The 20,279-nt window shown below is 38.7% G+C and overlaps 1 protein-coding gene across 5 annotated transcripts in view; it reads left to right on the top strand.

The window, feature by feature from the left end:
- ADCY2 (adenylate cyclase 2) overlaps positions 1-20,279 on the top strand; it is a 370,893-nt gene that overhangs the window by 275,380 nt on the left and 75,234 nt on the right. For all 5 annotated transcript variants that reach the window (XR_013993678.1, XM_081054221.1, XM_081054223.1 and 2 more), the window contains exons 14-15: positions 1,720-1,817; positions 15,092-15,176. Coding sequence is in view for 4 of the 5 variants with exons in the window: in XM_081054221.1 (XP_080910347.1) it covers positions 1,720-1,817; positions 15,092-15,176 (183 nt within the window). In the remaining variant the exon portion in view is untranslated. The remainder of the gene's footprint in view (positions 1-1,719; positions 1,818-15,091; positions 15,177-20,279) is intronic.

The following is a 20,279-nucleotide window of genomic DNA, read 5'->3' as shown; positions in this document are numbered from 1 at the left end:
TTGCCTTTTGTTTTGTGTTGATCTAGAAAAGGAAGAAGTTAGAGGTAATTTCCGTTATCCAACCATATAATTACAGTCTTAGTTTGAACAAAAGCTACTATATTAATGGCAGCAGTCACAGCACTGGTATTAAAGTTCTGTTGAGAAAATTCAGTTCATTGTTTTATGGAAATTGAGTGGAAAAATCAAATATTAAAAGTACTTCCAAAATTCATCAGGGTTGGATGTTGCAGTTACACCAAAACTTTCTTTTTTATTAGTGGCCAAGAAGATCAACTACTTCTAAGTCAATATATTGACTATAGACAGTTTACCAAATTGGTATTTCATATAATTTATTATTATTTTTTGACCATTTTATCCTTGAATAACTTTAATAGATACTAATGGTTACTCATTGTGTAAATGGTACAGTATTCCTTTCTTCACAGGAGTCCATCTCTTTTATTAATACTACAAAGAAATTATAACTCATATCTCTACACAAAAGCCCAGAAGGTAAAAGATAGGGGTGTAATTGAATGCATAGAATGTAATCACATTTCTGCAATCATGCTAATATAGCTTTTTCATCAGCATGTAAATTATCCTGGCTATTAAGTCATAAAATTCAGCAAAAAAATATTCTAGCAGTTAGAAGGCGATCGTCGTTTAAAATGCAGCTTTGGCTGACATTCCCCACGTGTACATATTTGCAGAGGCCAACTTTGAGGACAATTTTAGGGAGCATTAGAGTTGAAGGTCACCTGTGGCCCACCCCAGCCTGCCCTTCAGGCCTGCAGGAGGGGTAAAAGGCAGAAAGCATAGAGAAAGAGAAGCAGCAATTCACCACCCAGAAATCCAGCTTCTAGAACTGAAAGCCCAGTGGCTAAAACCATGTAACTTCCCATGACTTGGGAGGCTGTCTCTGGAGATACAGCTAACACAGCCTGGCAGTCTTGTCAGGAAGTTTCAATAGCATTTCCGTAATGATTTCCTTTAATTTCATTATAAAACCCTCTTTGAAGAGGCAGTCTGAGCTGCAGCACTGTCTCGCTGTGAGCCTGCATAGCTCAGGCAGGGGCAGTCTCAGGGGAGGCAGCTGCAGGACTGGCCAGTTTACCGTCCTGGACGGAATGCAGAACTGCGTGGCCCCTGCTGATTGCACTAGTCAAGTGGATGGCGACTCCATCGGCCAGGCTCTGACACCCAAACAGACTGGTTACACACTTAGAGCAAAGGTCTTCTCCGTCTTGTAAATATTCTCACCACCCCTAACTAGCATTAAGATGAATAATAAAATAAAATACTAAAATAAGGAAATAAAACAAGGAAACCATGTTTCCTTGATAATATTGAAAAGTAAGATATTATGTGAAAAATCATTTTCTTTCCCCAAATAATTATGGGCATCACACTCACCCTGGAACCAGGGCACCCGCCCTGGGCCCCTCAGTTCACTCACTTGGCTTCCCGGTCAGCTGCTCCCTCCTTGATTCAATGACCTTTCAGTGGGTTTCTGAACAGCTGGACTCATAAAATTCATGGTCTTTGGAAGTCGCATTGGCAGGCAGCAAGCCCTCATTGATGGAGATGAACAGCCATCATCCTTAGCTCGTTTGTGCCACAAGTCTACAGTTGATAAGTGCGATTCATGAACTGGGTACAGTTAGGCTCCTACGATTGTTTCAGCCCTTTTTGTACACAAGTGTCATTTGTGGTTCCTTCTTGTTCCCTTAGTACCGAGCCACAGCACTGCCAGCCTTCAAGTACTACGTGACCTGTGCTTGTCTCATATTCTTCTGCATCTTTATCGTGCAGATTCTCGTCTTACCAAAGTAAGTGTGTATATGTGACTGTCCCCTGGGACTCCCACCGGGTGTACCATCCCACTGGACCACTTACACTTAAGGGTGTGAGATGTTAATTTCCACATAAAGTGGTTGTGTAACATGTCCCATGCCATAGCAGTGGTGGACAGAGTGAAACTCTGGGTCTGTGAAGTTAAGTGGCCCTCATGTGCCATGTTTAGTTATAAAAATATTGGATTTTCAAAGTGAACATGAAAACCTTACAGGGTTTTAAAAAAATAAGTTGGACCTACTGACTTTAGTTTCAGTATTACTCTGATGCCCAGTGTAAGAAACTTAGCCAATAAACTTTGCCCAGAAAGGGCAAAATCGCTAGATGTTGTTTCTAATAAGCAGTTAACATTACTGTATATTGAAAGGACAAAACCTCCTCTGGGCACGCGTTGCCCACCCATTCGTTCTGATTTCACATTCTTCTCCAGGAAGGCCAGTCTCTGCTACTGTGTCTGATTATTATAGGTCACTGTCCAACTCATCTCTCCCAGGAAAGACCTGGTACAGATGGGAGAAACTGAGTGAGCTGGATTTCACACATTCAAACTTTCGCTCAGGTTCTTCCTAGTTCAACCAGTTGGTGAAAATCCAGCCACTCTGAAATTCCTAGACTGTCTTTCTCTCACACCTTCTGAGTGAGTGCAATATAAGTTAACTACTTTTTTTAGAGAAACAGATTATTTCTCATTCTACAGCCTAAAAGAGAAGAAAAAGAAAACTCTTGTCCTTTTAATACTTGGGCATACAGAAATAAATTCAAGATAATTTTTTTCCCCTTGTCTATTTTGTCAAGGCCAAAGCAACTATTTTCAAACTAGTAGAATTTGGTTGCGTGTTTGCATTTAACTTCAGGGGCACAGCCAGTATTTGGGGGCAACTTGAATCGCCAAGGCTGAGTTACATTTTTCTCATGAGCAAACTAGAGAGAAATGGTCCATCTTTCCTCCTGTACTTTAAAAGTGTTCTGGGCACTGAGCAAATTCAAAGGCATTTATACAAGAATAACACATTAAAGTATTATTCATATGTGTACAGTTCCAAAGCTATCTGCCTCCTCTTAAAAGAAGTTCCTACTAAACTTCCTCTTCCCGTGTAAATTAGCATGAAAATGTGTGGGCCAATTGAGCTCTTCTTCTTCTAGACTTACAAAACCTTCAGTAAAATTTGCCAATGTCAACTTACCAGTTTTTCATTCAAAAAAAAAAGTTAACAGATTAAGCTCTTTCTAAGTGCCAGGCCTGTGCCACATGGTGCAGGACACGGCTTATATACTGGGCATTCCAAAGTTCTACAGGTGCGACAAGTTCTACAGGTGATACAAGTGCTACAAGAGAAATGGGCCCTTAGTAGTACTCTTAAGTAGATAAATGCATTCATTTTTCTACATCTGCCTGTTAAGTATTTTATACCTTTACCATCAAAATTAAGACAGTTTATCATCCACTGAAAGGAGTTGGGAGAGAAGAAAGTGACTCAGGCAATTTAAAACATGATGTCAAAGAATATTGATATTCACGAACCAAGTAGGACATTTCAAGGGATTCTGCTTAAAAAATAAATAAATAAAAAGTCAAGGAGATGTCTGCTCTGTCTTTGGTTTGATTTTCTTGTCTCTTCTGTTGTGTTGTTGAATTATGAGGACCCACAGAATTCCATTCTCTCAGGCATCATCACCAATTACGGTTGTGTTTCTCTTGAGCAGCCAGTTGGATTTTGAGCATGAACATTGTGAAATCTGCTTGTTTTACTTCTCTCTTTGTGTTGGCAGTTAGAAAGCTCAGAGTAAGGCCTGTGGGCTCCTCTAATAAAGAGAATTCACACCTGTGTTTTATTTATTTGTTCGTTTATAAGAAAACTTGCCGAATGATGTATTACAGGGAAAGGATACATTAAAATTAGCCAAAGGAATAATTGTTGTTGTTGTTGTTGTTGTTGTTGTTGTTGTTGTAAAAAAATAAATTACATTTTATTCCTCAGACTTGAAACACAAATGGAGAATTATTCAAATTAAACTTACATTCCATACCTCAAAATGGAAATATGATAGCACAGGGCAATTGCAAAAAAAGGCAAAAATTTAAAATATTGCACATAAGTAGAATCAGACAGAAAGAGTCATATAACTTTTGAGGACACTAGCTTATGATAAATTTAAAGAGAAAAGGAAGAGAAACCAAGGGCAGAATCTGGGAGGAGTCCAAAAGCAGAGCTTTTGGCTGTCCTCTCCAGGTGGAGTCATGGAGGGTGTTACTTTCTCCCGTTGGTCTCCAGCTTCCCCCTGATGTCAGGCTAACATATTTACTCTCCAGTTACTTCAGAGGTTGAGAATGTCACTTCCTGTACAAGCTTCATATTATATTACATATTATATTATGTTATATTATATTGTATTACATTATATTAGTCTACTTCCTTTGTCTTTCATGTTAGTGTCCTCATTTTTTTTTCTTTTTAAAAATTCTTGCTGTGAACTATTTCAAACATACAGAAAAGTACAGAGCATAGTAAACATGCATGTGCACACAACCCAGACTTCACAAATGTTAATCCTGTGTCATATTTACTGTAGATAAGTTTCCATGCTCTTGGGACCATTATTGTTTGGGTATGCTTTCTATAAACAGCATCTGTTTTTGTTTTTATTTATTCAGTCTAATATCTTTTTCTACATTAATATGCTTTATTTTGTTTGTATTTTGATTTTTATTGATGTATATGGACCTAATTTTTACATTTCACTTACATTGCTTTTCTATGTTCTTCTCTCCACCTTCTAAACAATTGATGAAAATTTATTTTTTTCTTTACTAGTTAAGAAGAAATATGTATATGTGACAATCTTTAAAATACAAATAAATAGGATATAATAATACATTCTACATATTTTCCTTTTAACGATTACCATTAAAATTTAAGATACTCTTGATTTAATAAATTATAAAGTTAATCATTATGTCTCTTATATAATTATTTCTTAGCATTTTAGTTCCATATCACACTTTTAGTCAATATTTACCCACATTCTTTACCAATCATTTTTGCTCATCAATGCTTTTTAAAAAATTTTTCCTCAAGTTAATTTTCCTTCTTGCTTATATATATAAGTTATTAGTTCTTTTATTGAAGGTCTGTGAGTAACAACAGTTCCCCCTTTCTGTTTGTATTCAAATATCTTTATCTGCTTCATTTCACATTTGCTCTTGAGTAATAGTTTAACTGGGTATAAAACTTTAGGTTAGCTCTCATTTTCCTTTAATATTATAATGATATTATTACATTACATTTTCGCTTCTAGTGTTGCTAATGAAATGCCTTCTGTCAGTTCCTTCACATTCCTTTGTAGGTAATCTGTCCTTCGTTTCTGGATGCTTTTATTTCATTTTATTATTATTATTATTATTGCTGGATTTTCATTACTGTATTGTTTCTAGATGCGCATTTGTTCTTATTTACCTAAGTGACTAGGTGTGATTATTTTCAATCTGAGTGTTCATATCTTTGTTCAGTTTTTAACAATTCTCTGCCTTTATTGCCTTATGTATCATTATCTTAACTGTATTCTTTCCTCCTGGGACTCATTAGTTGTACACAGTGCTATTCATTCTGACCCAGGTCTTGTAATTTTCCCCCAAAGTTTCTACTTCATATATTTGTGCTTCATTCTAGTGAATTCTTCTAGTTTCAGTGATTACTTTTTCATATCTAAGAAGTCTGTTTGGTTCTTTTAAAATCTGATTGTTTAAATAAATCTATCATTTGCCTATGGGTGTCATTCTTTTCTTTCCCATTATTAGCAGATTGTAGACATATTGTATGAAAATAGAACTTGTTTCATTCTGTTACTTATGCTTTATAACTACCTGAGTTCTGCCATTTGGTTCATCTGTTGATGCTGTCGTGGTGGCGTGTCTCCTTGGGTTGTATGTAATTTTACCTGTGAATTCATCAACAACAAGGGTTTTGGGCCATGGTAATCTCATGTGTTCTGAGTTGTGAAGTCATCACTATGGTATAGTTCTCAGTGTCTCTGCCATGTACCTCTGGGATTTACCAGTTTTGTTGAATCCTTAGGTCAAGATTTCTGCACTAAATACCGTGTTTCCCGGAAAATAAAACCTAGCTAGACAATCAGCTCTAATGCACCTTTTGGAGCAAAAATTAATGTAAGACCCAGTATTATATTATACCTGGTATTATATTGTATTGTATTGTATTGTATTGTATTGTATTGTATTGTATTGTATTGTATTGTATTATATTATACCCAGTCTTATATTAAAATAAGACTGGGTCTTATATTAATTTTTTGCTCCAAAAGACACATCAGAGCTGATTGTCCAGCTAGGTCTCATTTTCTGGGACACATGGTAGGTTGTGTGAATTTGATTAAGCCCTTAGCATGGAGCAGGATGGGTATCTCAGTTTTTGAAGATCATTCTTTTTTCTATTCATGGTCCTAGACAGATAGTCAACGTCCCTGAAAATTATCAGGCTGGTGGACAGAGTTTTTATGTTTCCTATTTCCTGATGGTATAGCACATTATGATTCTTGATTTTATTCAAGAGCTCAATTCCAATTTTATATTAATAAAATGAGTGTCACTTTCTTTGTGTAGACATTCAATCTCACACTCAATGGCATATATCAGCCTCTGGTTCTTCCTCAGTCATTTAACATCAACACTTCTTGGCACTGTGTTTTCAAATCCCCTCTGTGTATCAAGTGTTTTCTCTACCTAGCTTATAAACTTGTCTATTTAAACATAATATATATTTTTATATTTTATGAAACATTTTTATTTAGAATTATGGTGCTTGTCAGTTCTGCTAACATACCCTCATTAAAAAAAAATGTTGAATGATAGTTTTGTTTTATTTTTGATAAATTGTCCCATGATTTTTAGAAAAAAAGAGAGGAACAATTAAATGAGTGAATAAATGAATAAATAAATGAATAACTAATAATAATTTCTAACCTTGAAAGGACCAGTAAGAAAAAGTGTATCCCTGAAACAAAGTATTACATCATCCTTCTTTTGTCCATATTTTTTTAATCTGGCTCTAGTCTGAGAATTTTAATAGAGGTAATTACGTTATTGGCTCCTCTTTTTGGAATTGGTCTCTCATTTCTGTCTGCCATGTACTATAACTTTATCAGAAAGGTGAGCTACAGTTGAAGACCAAAAATGATCAAGCATAAATTATATTTACATTTTTTAATAGCTTCATTCATATTATCTGCCAAACTAAATAGACTATGTTAAACCAGGCATGGACAATTATTAATATAAGGATGATTTTTTTTCTAATAAAGTTTAGTTAAATACCATGTGTTTCATTAGCCCAAGTTAAATTAAGAATGATGATATTTTACTTAAGGAAAATGAATAGCCAAGTAATAATCTTAAATATCTTATAACTTTTATTTCTGCTTAGATTCTTTAATACTCATTCCATTACTCATTTTAATACTCAGTACTCATTAATTCTTTAATACTTATGTCAAAAGAGTCAGTTTTGTTTTTATCTCCAAAAAGGAAAAAAAAATGACAAAGTTTAATGGTAGAATTATTCATATTCATTGAAAGTAGACTTGGTTTTCTAAACACAAATGATGGAAAATAACTATTAGGGAGGCAGTTTGCTTTAGTGAGCAACCAAATTAATGGGCCCGAACACTGGATACACTGAACATCAGTTACTGCCTGTGTACCTTGATGCAATGGATGAAAATGTTAGGGCAAAGCAAGAGAGAGGGAGAGGGAGAAGGAGAGAAAGAGAAAAGGAAGGAAGGAAGGGAAGAGGGAGGGAGGGAGATATGGAGGGAGGGAGGGAGAAAAGAAGGAAAGAAGGGAGGAAGGGAGGAAGAAGGAAGGAGAAGAAGAAGAGAATCCTCACAGTCCAAGATAAATGAACCAGTTCATTTTTTTATGACATGAACAATATACAACTTTGGATTCAAGTCATCTGAGAGTAAGGAAATGACTGACAATTAGTAGCTTAAATGTAAGTTAGTGGGTTAGTTCCTTCCCTACAGTCAAAGTCTAGAGGTGGGGGTGACTCTCTGTCCCTTGGATTACTTGGCTTCCTCCAGTATACCACTCTGGTTTCCCTAGACTCTCCTCCTCATCTTCATTCTCTAAGATGATAGCATTTACTTTCTGAGCAACAGAATGAAGGAGCCGACCCAGAAGCAGAGGGAAAAAGCATTCATAGCTGCTATCTCTTGGGGAAACCTCCCAGAAGCTACCTCATGGCACTGTGGTTTATAACCCATGTCTAAGATTAGTCACATGCTCAAACCTAGCTGCAAGGGAGGGCAGAATATGCAGTCTTTAGTCTGTGTAACATGGTACTTATCTAAAAAAATTCTAACATCATGAAAAAAAAATGGAATTCATGAAAATCTGTATTCTCTCCAGAAAACTTATATTTGTTAAGGTTAGCCATACGTCACTGGTATAGTAAGATGTGAGCAATAATAACAATCAGAAGAGAGCTGTGTATGTTTTCACTCAATAAAACAGGCCAGCATACATTTACTTTGTACATAGGGGTATATTCTGAGCATTTGTAATGGAAATAGAAATTTATACTTGCATATAGTACACACAGCCAGGATGTGTATACCCATAATATAGTTCCTTTTCCCTTTCCCACATCACAGGACCTCCAGGTGGCCTTTTCTCCATTTCATGTTTTGATTCTTTTTTTTTTTTAATTTGAAGTTCCCTTTCAATTTGAAGTTCTGTCATCTATCACTTAAAAGAGAGAGTTAAAGGGAGGGATTTTTATTATTTCATGCTAACTTAAAAGAAAAGCTTTTGTCCCTCAGTTCCCATCATCCTTGCTAAATACCACTTAACAGATGTGCAGAGAGTGTTGAAAAAAGAATCTGCATTTGTGGAATCATTCAATAGCTGTTTACTGAGCTACTGTATATCAAGCAGAGTTAGAGATGCTTGGAAAATAGCAGTAACCCCTAAAAAGTTCCATCTGCCAAATAACTTACATTCTGTTAGGGGACACAAGAATAATGTAATAAACAAATACATATATGATATTCGGTGGTGCTAAGCTCTAAGAAGAATAAAGCAGAGCAGGGCACTATGGAGTGATGGAAGGAGGTACTTCAGATGAGGGTGGTCCAGAAGGCATCACTGACTGTGTGACATGGAAGCAGAAGTCTGAATGGATTGAAATAGGGATTGCGTGAACATATGGCAGAAGAGCATTCTAGGTGCTGGAAGTCACAAGTGTGTTCAAGGACCAGCAAGGAGGCAGGGTGGTAGGAGCAGAGTGAGCCAGGGAAGAGTAGGATCAGAGGAGCCGTTTGAGGGGCAGGCCATGTTGGCCCTCACAGCCTACTGGAGGAATGTTGCTGAATGCAATGGAAGCGCTAGAAGGTTCTCAGCTGAGGACATGATCTAGTTATGCATAAAAGTATTGTTCTTGCTGTTCCAGAGAAGAGTGGAGGTAGAAATAGGAAGACCAGGTAAGATGATGGTTTGTGCTAGTATAGCAGTGGAGGTGGTAAAAAGCGGTCAAATTCTGGATATACTATAACAAGTGACATAGACAGGTCTTATTACTGGATGGGATATGAAGAATATGCAAAAGTTAAGTTCTACGGAGGTTTTTTCAGGGGAGGTAGGGGTGCGGGTTGGCCTGGACAGCTGGGAAAATGGAATTGCCATTTACAGAGAAGGAGAATCCTGGGGTAGGAAAAGGTTGGAGATGGGTGTGGAATCAGGGACTCAGCTCTGGACATCCAGGATGTGTGTACCCATAATATAGTTCCTTTTCCCTTTCCCACATCACAGGACCTCCAGGTGGCCAAACCATCCCAAAGCTGCTAAGTCCTATCATTAAAGAAAGCCTACTATAATCTGTAATGGCAAGAATATTTAAATGCCCTTTCTCCTTTTCATCTTTTGATTCTATTTCTTTTAAACCAAATTCCCTTTCGTTTTGAAATTCTATCATCTATCAAAGAGAGAGTTAAAGGAAGGGATTTTATTTCATGCTAACTTATACTTAAAAGAAAAGTTTTCTTCCCTCAGTTCCCATCATCCTTGCTAAATAACATGTAACCAATGTGCAGAGAGTGTTGACAAAAGAATCTGCATCATTCCTTGGGGAAAAGAGAAGAGGGGGGCAGAGGGAGAAGGGATGTGACAATCATCACACTACATAGAATTCCTGAGAAAGACCCTGTTACTTACCATTGAAATGGTTGATGCCTCATACAACTTTTAGGCTTTCTTTCCTCAGCACATGTGCTTCTTTGTCCCTGTCAGGACCCTCTTTAAGCAATAAACTGACTGGGAGAAAAAGGAAAAGAGAGGGGACCAGCTCTCAAATCAGCCTTTCTCACTTACTGTGACAATATGCTTGATTGAAGTGCCAAAGTCAAAAATCACCATGAAAACATGTGATTTTTCTTGCCTTATGACAGGGAATAGTCAAGTTTGCTTTTCAGTGAATATATAAATCAATTATGTTTGTGTGCTGCAAAGAAACAGCTTTGCAACTAGAATGTTAATTAAAACCAATTATGTTACACAAACATCATAGTAGGCTTAATGGGCCCGAACATGCTTTTGATAGAACAGGCAGGATAAGTGATTATAATTAAGAGCTTTTGACCAACCATTACTTTCTCTTTCATTACATACTCATGGTATTTCTTGTTCCTGAGATGAGAAGTGCAGTCATGTGAACAAGAGGACCAGAGTACCATGGGCTGGACCACGGGACAGCCTCAGCTGGAGCACATCAATGACAGTGAGCCACTCTGGGTCTGAATCGCAGGGTGTGACATCATGTTCCAAATATAAGATCATATCATCTACCAACAGAGATAGTTTTCCTTATTCCTTCCCAGTCAGATGCCTTTGTTTTATTTCCCTTCCTAATTTCCCTGGCTAGACCCTCCAGTATGATGTTCAGTAGAAGTAGTCACAGCATGCATTTATTCTTGGAACATCGACCTTGCTATAATGTATACTAGGCCATAAAAGCATCTCAACAAACTTGAAAAGATTGAAGTAAATCTGAAAAGATAAAAATCTTGCAGTCAGATATCTAACTACACCAACATCAAATTAGAAATTGAGAACAACAGGGTATCAAAAAGTATCCCCAATACATATTTCATCGTTAAATTATATACTTTTGAATATCCTACAATTCAAATAAGAAATCACAAGGGAAATTAAGAAATGTTTTGTATATCAAAAATATAACATATCAGAATATGTGGGATATAGCTTAAAGCAGTCATTTAGAGAGGAATTTGTAACTTTAAAATGTTTATATTAGAAAAGAAGAAAGGTTTAAAATCAGTGGTCTTAGGAAGCCAAGAAAAGACTAGCAAATCAAGTAAATAGGAAAGAACACATACAAAAGAAGGAAGAAAAAAATTAATAAAACAGAAAAGACCAACAGAGAAAAATAGGAAAGCCAAAAATGGATACTTTGAGAAAGTTTAAATAGTCCTAAACCACTAGCAAAACTGATCAAGAAAGAAAAAGAGAGGGAACCACAAAGTACCCAAACTAATAATATAAGGAATAAAAGGGGATTCTTTACAGATCGTACAGGCTGTAGCTGGATAAACATGGAATGTAATCACTCAAGGCCAAGAAGATTTATGTTCTGGATAAAATGTGAAAATTCACTGAAAACACAACCTACCAAACCTGACGCATAATGGAATAGAAAATTTAAATGGGTATGTATCTATTAAACGTAGTAAGTTTGATTTCTTTAAATCTTCCCACAAAGAAGACTTCACACCCAGGTGATTTCTGTCTGAATCCTACCAATCATTTTAAGAAAATAAAATGGAAGGAATATTCCACTTGTCAAACATTAACAAATTTCATAATTGTGAATGGATAAAATGTCCTATTCGTGGAAAGAGGCTCGAAGTTTGCAGCTACGAAGCAAAGCCCACATCTGTCCTACATATATGAGATCTAGCTAAAATTGAAAGAGAAAGTTCTGAAATAAAGGATGGAAAACAGCTATTCTGGAAACAGCTTACAGAAAAATAAAAAGCTGCAGTAATATAAATTTCTGACAATACAGAATTCACATGAAAGGCATTCTGCATGAAAAAAGACATGTTATGATACAGTCACGAAGAAAGTTCAGCAATCATAAATCTTTATGCACTCCAGCATCTGTTTGAAACAAATAAAAGGAAATTATTAAAATGTTCAGATATACTGACAAACCCACAATCCTATTTGGGAATGTTAATGAATCCTAAAATTGACAGACCCAATTGAGCCAATAAGTCAGCCCACTGGGGATTTGACAAACTCATCAGGCTCTGTGAATAGAAGTATTTAGAGAACATGCTTTGTTTCCAGCAAAAAGAAAATACATATAATTTACAGAAAGCCATAAAACATTATAGAAGTAGAGCGTATTTTTCACAGCCCGGAAGAAAAATAAATTGTCACAGCATAAATAATAACCACAATCTCTGATCAAATCTGTTGAACTTAGAAATAACAAGAACAGACCAAAAATAATCTCTTTGTAGAATGTATAAATTAGACTTCTGGATTACTGTGGTATTAAAAGAAAATGGAAATTAAAATTATAGGCCTTTTAGAAAAGAATGACAATAAGTAGCTATAAAACAAAGCTGTGGGATTTGGCTAAAACAGTAATTATAGGAATATTTATGTCCTACAATACATTTATTAGAAAATACAAAAGATTGGCAATAAATGACAATCAAGAAAAAGAACAATATAAATTCTTTTTTAAGAAGTAATTTTTTAACTTAAATCAGAATCTACTAACATAAAAAAGTGTCAGAAAGCACAGACCTTAATAATAAGCCAAAAGCTCGTTCTTTGAGAAGATAAACAAATAGGCAAACTTTCAGAAGTGTGATTTAAAGAAAAAAGAGAAAAATAGCATTAAGTACAAGAAGAAATTATTTCAAATATGGAGACTTGTAAAATTTTAAGAGAATATTGGAGTATTTTACATTCGAACATCTCAATGAAATGGATAATTTTTTTCTAGGAATATTATCAAAATTGATGTAAGAAATGCACCCAGTAAACATGGCCGAAATGTGACATATCTACTTTTAAAAATGGAACCAGGTCAGGAAAACAGTTTTGTGGACATAGAACCCCACCCCTTAATTAGAGTATCACATTAGGCAAGTCTCTCACCTTCTCTGGGCTTCAGTTTCTCTTTGGTAAAATGAGGTGATGCTAGGAACTACTCTGCAGGATTCTTGTGAGGAGTGAATAAACTATACATATAAAGCCCTTAGAGCAGCACTCGGCACATGGAAAATGCTCTGTGGATGTTAGCTCCTGTCATCATAGCATCATATCTTCACCATTCCCTCATCAGATGGTTGTACGGTTGAGATTTACCAAACCTTCAAAATAAGACTCATTTGTTAGGTAAACACTTTCAGACCAAACAAAAAGAAATAATGTTTCTGAACTCAACCTTATGCGGCTGGCATTACCTTGACATCCAAAAGGAAACAGAGTCCAAGAAAATCATCAGAGCTTATTTTATATGAATAAAAATGGATGAGAAAAATGGCAAACAAATGTTCAGCAGATAAATTACTGTGTCTCTCTTCGGTCACAGGAGTGAGAAAGAGGCCTCCATACCTCTGCCGCAGGACTGCCTCACGCTCCCCCCTTACACACACACACACACACACACACACACACAGTCTGGCTAAGCAGCCAGGGCCTCTGTGGCTTCTGACGAGGGACTAAGGACTAGAGGGATGTCTTAAAGAAAGACCTTCTAGATGGGGAGGTAAGGGGACACGCAGTGCTTACCTGTACTGGACGGCAAGAAGGTTTCAAACATGGCTGCCATCTTACGCATCTCTGTGCCATTACAGCCTACCATGGGCCTGCACAGAAGACTAGTCTCCCTTCTAAGTGCCTTTGCTGTATATACACCCTCCCAGTACACTTATTGTCACATAAAATGTGAACAAATGACGTTACCCAGCCGTGTGTTTGAAAGCACTGTGAATCATGTCCAGGAGATAACTCAGAGCTCAATTCATCACTGAGTCAGGCTCAAGTATGGGTTTGAAGTCACGTGTATAGAGATCTTGCTTAGTGTGTAATCCTCTCTTATAGTAGAAAAGGGATGTGAGCGTGTGGTCTTCGGAGGTATCCAATGAGGCTGCCTGGAACCTTCCCATCATGATGGCATTCTGGTGACTCAGCTCAGTGATCATTGTCACAGCTGTCACTGGCCGGAAATTTCAGCATATTGCTGACTTGCATCTGGGTCTTTCGTCCCATCCCTGGACAGTCAGGGTTTTGCTCCTCTTCCCACGGTCATCTCTTCTCTCTCTTCAGTATCTCTGGCCAGTCTCCTTGGCAGGAGGTTCACTGTGGTTTCAGAGATGCCTGACCTCTCCTCTGATGTAACATTTGAATTTCATCTCTGATTATTTGTTGTGGTGCAGCTCCTTTGATATCCCTGAACATTTCTATCGTGGCATTAAATGAAGTTTTAAGAGGTTTTCAATTTTAAAAATTATTTTAAGGACCTCTCAGTAATGCATACAATTCTTATAAATACTTATATCTACCTATATCCTGTTGATGGCACAATCTGTAATTTAGTGGGCATATTTTTCACATAATCCCAGAAACTTTGGGTGTTCATTGACTCGTGCAAGAATGTAAAGGGCCATGGCCCGTGAAATTTGGGGGGAACCTCAGAAACATTTAGGTGCATTTGTACTGAAGGAAATTGAATCTGATTGGATTGTAGTGGGGAGGGGGAGGACTCAGTGTTTCCTAAGGGAACAGGAGGAAGGCTGGGGCGTGAGGTCTTCGGAGGTATCCAATGAGGCTGCCTGGACCCAGCAGCTGCCAGATGTGAGCGGCACATCAGAGGGCACCGAGAAGGGCACGGCCACATGTGGGCATGAAAGTGCTAGTGGCACAGGCGAGTCACAGGAAGATCATTTTTCTTGAATAAAGAACTGTTATTTGACTCGATTTTAATGAGTCAAAACAAGTTGGTCAGAGATAAGTGTGTACACTTTTCAATGACATATTTTTACTTTTAGCTTCATTTTCATTTTTCAAAAAATAAGTGAGAATTGAAGTCCTCATTTAATTAAGTCCTAATTACGCTGAAAAGATGACTGATGTTCTTTCCGGAATAACAGATGCTCTCCCCACACTAACCTGCTCCTTTTTGTCTCCCGGTAGAACATCCATTCTTGGGATCTCCTTCGGAGCTGCATTTGTCTCCCTTGCCTCCATCCTTTTCGTCTGCTTTGCAGGACAGCTTTTGGTAGGTACTGCAAATGTGCACCTTCTTTGAAAACTGCTCACTGAGTGGAAAGTGATTTCTTACTTCAAACAGAGAGCTTGTTCACGTACCATTTCAAGAGATACAGATCTCAGTAAAGGAACACATACCCTTCATGTCAACAGCCCAGAATGTAAACTGAGGCAGCTCATGTACAACCAAGACACCGATTGGAAGATTATGTGAGATGTTGGCTGTCACATCATAAAGTTGTCGTTGTATATCTGTTTCTGTCAAGAGTTTTTATCATCTCCTCTACGTTTTCAGAGTATTTCTAATTGAGAATACAATTATAGTAGGAGGCTTTTCCTATACAGGGGAATTCAAATTCAAACCAAACATATATTTTATACCCACTTTCCAGATATAAAATCTTGGAGCATATGAAAATAGCAAATATAAAAATATATCTTCTCCCTGTTTTCATTTAAGACAATCATTGTAGACTTAACAATTTAAATGCTAGTTCTGGATAGAAGAATTAAATCTATGCGCATTCTTCAGTGTAAAGCCATGTGGCAGGCTCGCCCGAGCTGCATGCACGCGTCCTCAGAAGGCCATCGGATAGAAATCAGAAAACAATCAGTATTTCATCTTGTGTATTGGAGACGAGCTGAACCAGGAGAGGCCGCTCTGAGCTAGGTTTTGAGCATAGTTCACAGGCATCCATTAGAGACACTTCTGTGATTTTTTTTTACATTAAAACAAACATTTTTTTAACATTAAACCAAAAGTTTAATGTTACCATCATTTGTTATACAAAATAAAGAAAAATGATCTTTAAAATATTTATCGGTGAACACATGCCATATGGTGCCTGAGGTTAATGCAATTTCATGTGTTTCATATTTTTGGAATTATGATTTCTCGTCCAGTTAGACTTTGACAGTCCATGTGGATGACAACTGAGGCAGCAGGCCGGAGCCTGCAGCACTCCCAGCCACCGCTCGCTCGGGGCTGGGCGGCTCCCCCAGGGGGTTCTCTGGCTCCTGTGGTAGCACTTTTCTCATGGTTTTATCCTTTTCATCTGTTTCTTCATTGTCATGTCATTTTACTGTTTAAAAGACATAGGATTACTGCCAGGAACATCACAGTGACAGAATGGCCTCCCGTGGCCCTGAAAAGCAGTAGTCTGGAGCCCCAGGTTTCCGTCACATTCCACTCCAAAAAGGGTTCCAATTCCAAAGCAGTCTCTGCTTCTACTGTCTCCCTCCTATGCCTTGAAGCTTTGCAAACTTTTGTGGGTTTTGTTTGCTTTGTCATAGTTTAGATGTTTCAAATTGGATCGGGAACTCTTCTGCGAGTGGGACTGTGGTTTCTGATTTCCTCAAATGAGCACATGGTGTCTCTTAAAAATCCCAGAAGGCATTGTAGTTTGTAGAAAAGAGAGGACTGGGTAAATACAGACCCTTGGGAATCCTTGTCACGTTGTGAAACGCTGAATATACAGAGAAGCCTGATTTCCCATGTTCTGATTTCCCTTGGGTAGAAAGCACATGGGCTCCATCCTGTCTTCCTGGCCCCCAGAAGGATTTTGAAGCCCATTTCTCAGGTTTGTAGAATAGGAACTAGCATGTGTGGTTCCATTGGAAATCCAAACCTTGTTGTACTTAAAGCAGCTTCTGTCATTGTGCCTAAGTAGCCATGTTTCTCATTTTCTAGTCCAAGGAACCCAGTCATGGGGGAGGGGAGCATAGGGTATATTTAGGTGTTCCAGTTGACTTTTTTTTCTGTCTACTAAGTTGCTGTAGAAAAGAAACACAGAGCTGGAGGCTGCAAAAATGGATCTCCAGAGCACTTAGCTGCCTTTGTGGGGATGTTCTGTTCTCATGCAGTGTCCCCACTTTCAGCCCCAGGATAACCGGACCTCACTGTGGGGCCATCGTCATCCCTCCGGTGTTTCAGGGCCATCGGGATGCCACATCCACAGCAGGTGGCTCTTTCTATGCCTGACACCCACACATCAGATGCCCGGAGGTTCTTTTTAACTCTGTGTTGTCTCAAAGAGAGACTTTTAAGGCTACAAATGAACTGGTGCCTGCCTCCTCCTCCTCCTCGCAGAAGGCCTGTATTTTGCCAAGGTGGTCAGGAAGATTTGAAGACAAGTTGTCTTTCTAAACTTGAACAGTTAGGATTCATGAATGAGTCTCCCCCCAGTGGCCGGTCATAATCTTTGGCGCAGATGTAATGCTAGTAAAATTCAAAAAGGGATTCTTCCCATTCCAACATGCGGTTCTTTTTACTGTTTAGACGATGCTGTAAGGATTCGTTTTCAACTGTCAACATCCATATATTAATGCGCAGCCAGTCTAAGAAGGCTTTAAGTGTGCTTTCTAGTCTACCCTCCAAATTCACTCAAAAATTAAGTATGTCACAAATGCTCCACTATGGTCACACGGAAAGTATTGCCACATCCTACCAGCTCGTTCCCTGGCCTCGTGGAAACCTACCAATTATGTGAGGTTTTATTATGATTTGCATTTACTTATGGATTAAATACTGAGTTTATGAAAAAGTACTTCGTATGCCAGACTCCCTTTCTGGTATCGTATGTTAACTTTCTAAAACTTGAAATGCCAAGGGCAGTATTGATGCTAAGAATATTGGTGTTAAATTCTCGGTATGAAGAGTTAAACTAAAATACTTTTATCAAGGAGGTTGAGAAAAGGTAAGCCTGGCTGATGTTTCTCCACTAAGAGCCTGACCTTTGTTACCTTCTGTTAAACAAAAAAGTGAAACAGAGGGTTTGATGTTTTAAAAAGTAGAGAAATACCTAAATGGGCAAAAAATAAGAGTGATAATGAAATGCAATTTTTTTTCCTGTTGATAAAAAGAAAATCACACAGATATTTGTTCAGTGACACATTTGGAGAAAAGTGACAGGAAATTTGTTGGTTATCATTGTTGCTGTGAGAAGTCCAGCCCGCCCCACCCCTGCCCCAGGGGCTCTCCCAGCACGGCTCCCCTGAACCCCCTGAGGCCCACCTCCCCATTCTTGACATGTAGGTGAGCTTAGCAACTGCTTACCTTCCTAGCAGTGTTTCCAGAAACTACACCAGCCTTAATGATGGACCCTTCTTTGAGCATCGTGTGACTTAGGGCCAGTGTCACATAATTCAGCCCTTGATTACGTAACAGCTCATGTACCTGCCCCTGTCTGTGAGTGTGGCTGTGGTCTCCCCTTACATAAAGAGTAGGTTTCAGCCTTCCAGCGAACCCTGCAGAACGCTCACCACATAAACGTGTTCAGTAAGCATGTGCTAATGATCACTACTAGACTTGTCCCATCATTTATGTGAGGTTCCTTCTAATTTCCTCCATGTGTCTGGCTCTGTGTGGCTTGCACCTCTTGTCTCCCTAACACCACCATTCCCAGGCAGAGTCGGCATGCCCTGAGATCCCACGTTACTCCTTCTTGAGACGTCTTGTGGGGACTGGATCTGTGTGTAAGTGAGTGAGTGGAGTAGTGGTGAGTTGGTGGCCAGAGGCCACTGCTGCCCTGAAATTCTTTCTTAGAGGCGACATGATTCCTTGACTCTGACCTCAGTGGGAAATAATCTTCAAACCTTCCTAAACCAACTCTGTAGAGCCCCCCTTTCCCACCACCATCTTCCCTAGTGCCTGTTGGTTGGGCTTCCTGTCTGTATTCTTATTGGTATTTTTTTAGATGGAAAGATCCTCAGTGAGTTTGCTTCAGCCCCTTTTTGTTCATTGTACTACTTTAGGCACTTGAAATTCAACATAAATATTTAGTATCAGTTAGCTTGAAGGAATGCTGGGTTGCACCCACATACAATCCCCTGGCACCACTCTCATCCTCACACGGCCTCGACTTCTTCTGGCTCACAACTCTGAGGTCAGCGCATCCTGGCCCATTTGCCAGGTGCCCTCACTTGTCACACCTCCCTCGGCACGTCTGATCGATGCCCTCCTGAGCTACTCAGCTTTCTACAGTAGATGCCAGTTGGCATTTCAGAATCGTAAACTCAAGGGCTGAAAGAGAACCTGGAGACATTCTTGCCCAGCCCCGGGTTTGTGGGTGAGGGACCCGAATGTCATGTGCTTCAGTGAGCTTCCATTTCCAGACGTTTCAAAGCAGTTTCCTTCCATGAAAATTAATGCAGGAGGACTTGTAAGCACATCTCTTGAAGATGGAAATGGAGACTTTGGAGCAGGCTCGTGAGTGTGACAACTCTAAGACCTGCAAAGGTTTCCTGGCCTTGGGTTAGAGCCTTTAGACTCAGCATAAATGGCTCACGATGCGTGAGATCCCTGTAGATTATTCTGCATCTGACCTCACTGCAGTTTCCAAATAGCAAATATTATATTAAAAATGACACTATTCTGCTAGGCGTTCTGTGTACATTGGCTCATTTATCCTCACAAGAAGAAAGGCGCATCCTATAGTTAATGAAACGGAAGCTTGCAGATGCTGCATAACTCACCCCGTCATGTACAGCGAGTAGGTGTGGAGCTAGAACTGGAGTCAACCCTGACAATCCTTACAATTCACTGGCGGCGGGTTCCAAGTGTCAGGTGTGTGTGGAGAAAGTCCCCAGCAGACGATGCCCAGGACTAGGCAGGGGTGTCTGTTCATGGTCACGGGCCAGCGTGGCACTGAGGTTGCCTTGTGGTCACTGCTGAGCATCCGTCAGTCTAAAGCATATTGGTAAGTCAAGATAACCTCGCATAGACCCTCATTCACATTCTCCTCTAGCCTGTTAGGTTGGTGCAACAGTAATTGCGGTCTTTGCAATTATTCTTAACCTTTTAAACCACAATTTTGCACCAACCTAATAGTTGCCTAATATATATCATCCAACTGTTGGCCCAGTCTATTTATTTATTTACTTTAGTTTTATTTATTTTTTACTTTTTAAAAATTTTTTATTAAATTTGTTGGAGTGACATTGGTTAGTAAAATTATATAGGATTCAAGTGTATAATTTCTGTATTACATCATCTATATCTCACATTGTGTGTTCACCACCCAGAGTCAGTTCTCCTTCCATCACCATATATTTGAACCCCGTTACCCTCTTCTACCACCTCCTCTCCCCTTACCCTCTGGTAACCACTAAATAG

This window comes from Rhinolophus hipposideros, assembly GCF_964194185.1.
Source record: "Rhinolophus hipposideros genome assembly, chromosome: 7".
NCBI lineage: Eukaryota > Metazoa > Chordata > Mammalia > Chiroptera > Rhinolophidae > Rhinolophus > Rhinolophus hipposideros.
This window is presented reverse-complemented; position numbering and strand designations above follow the sequence as displayed.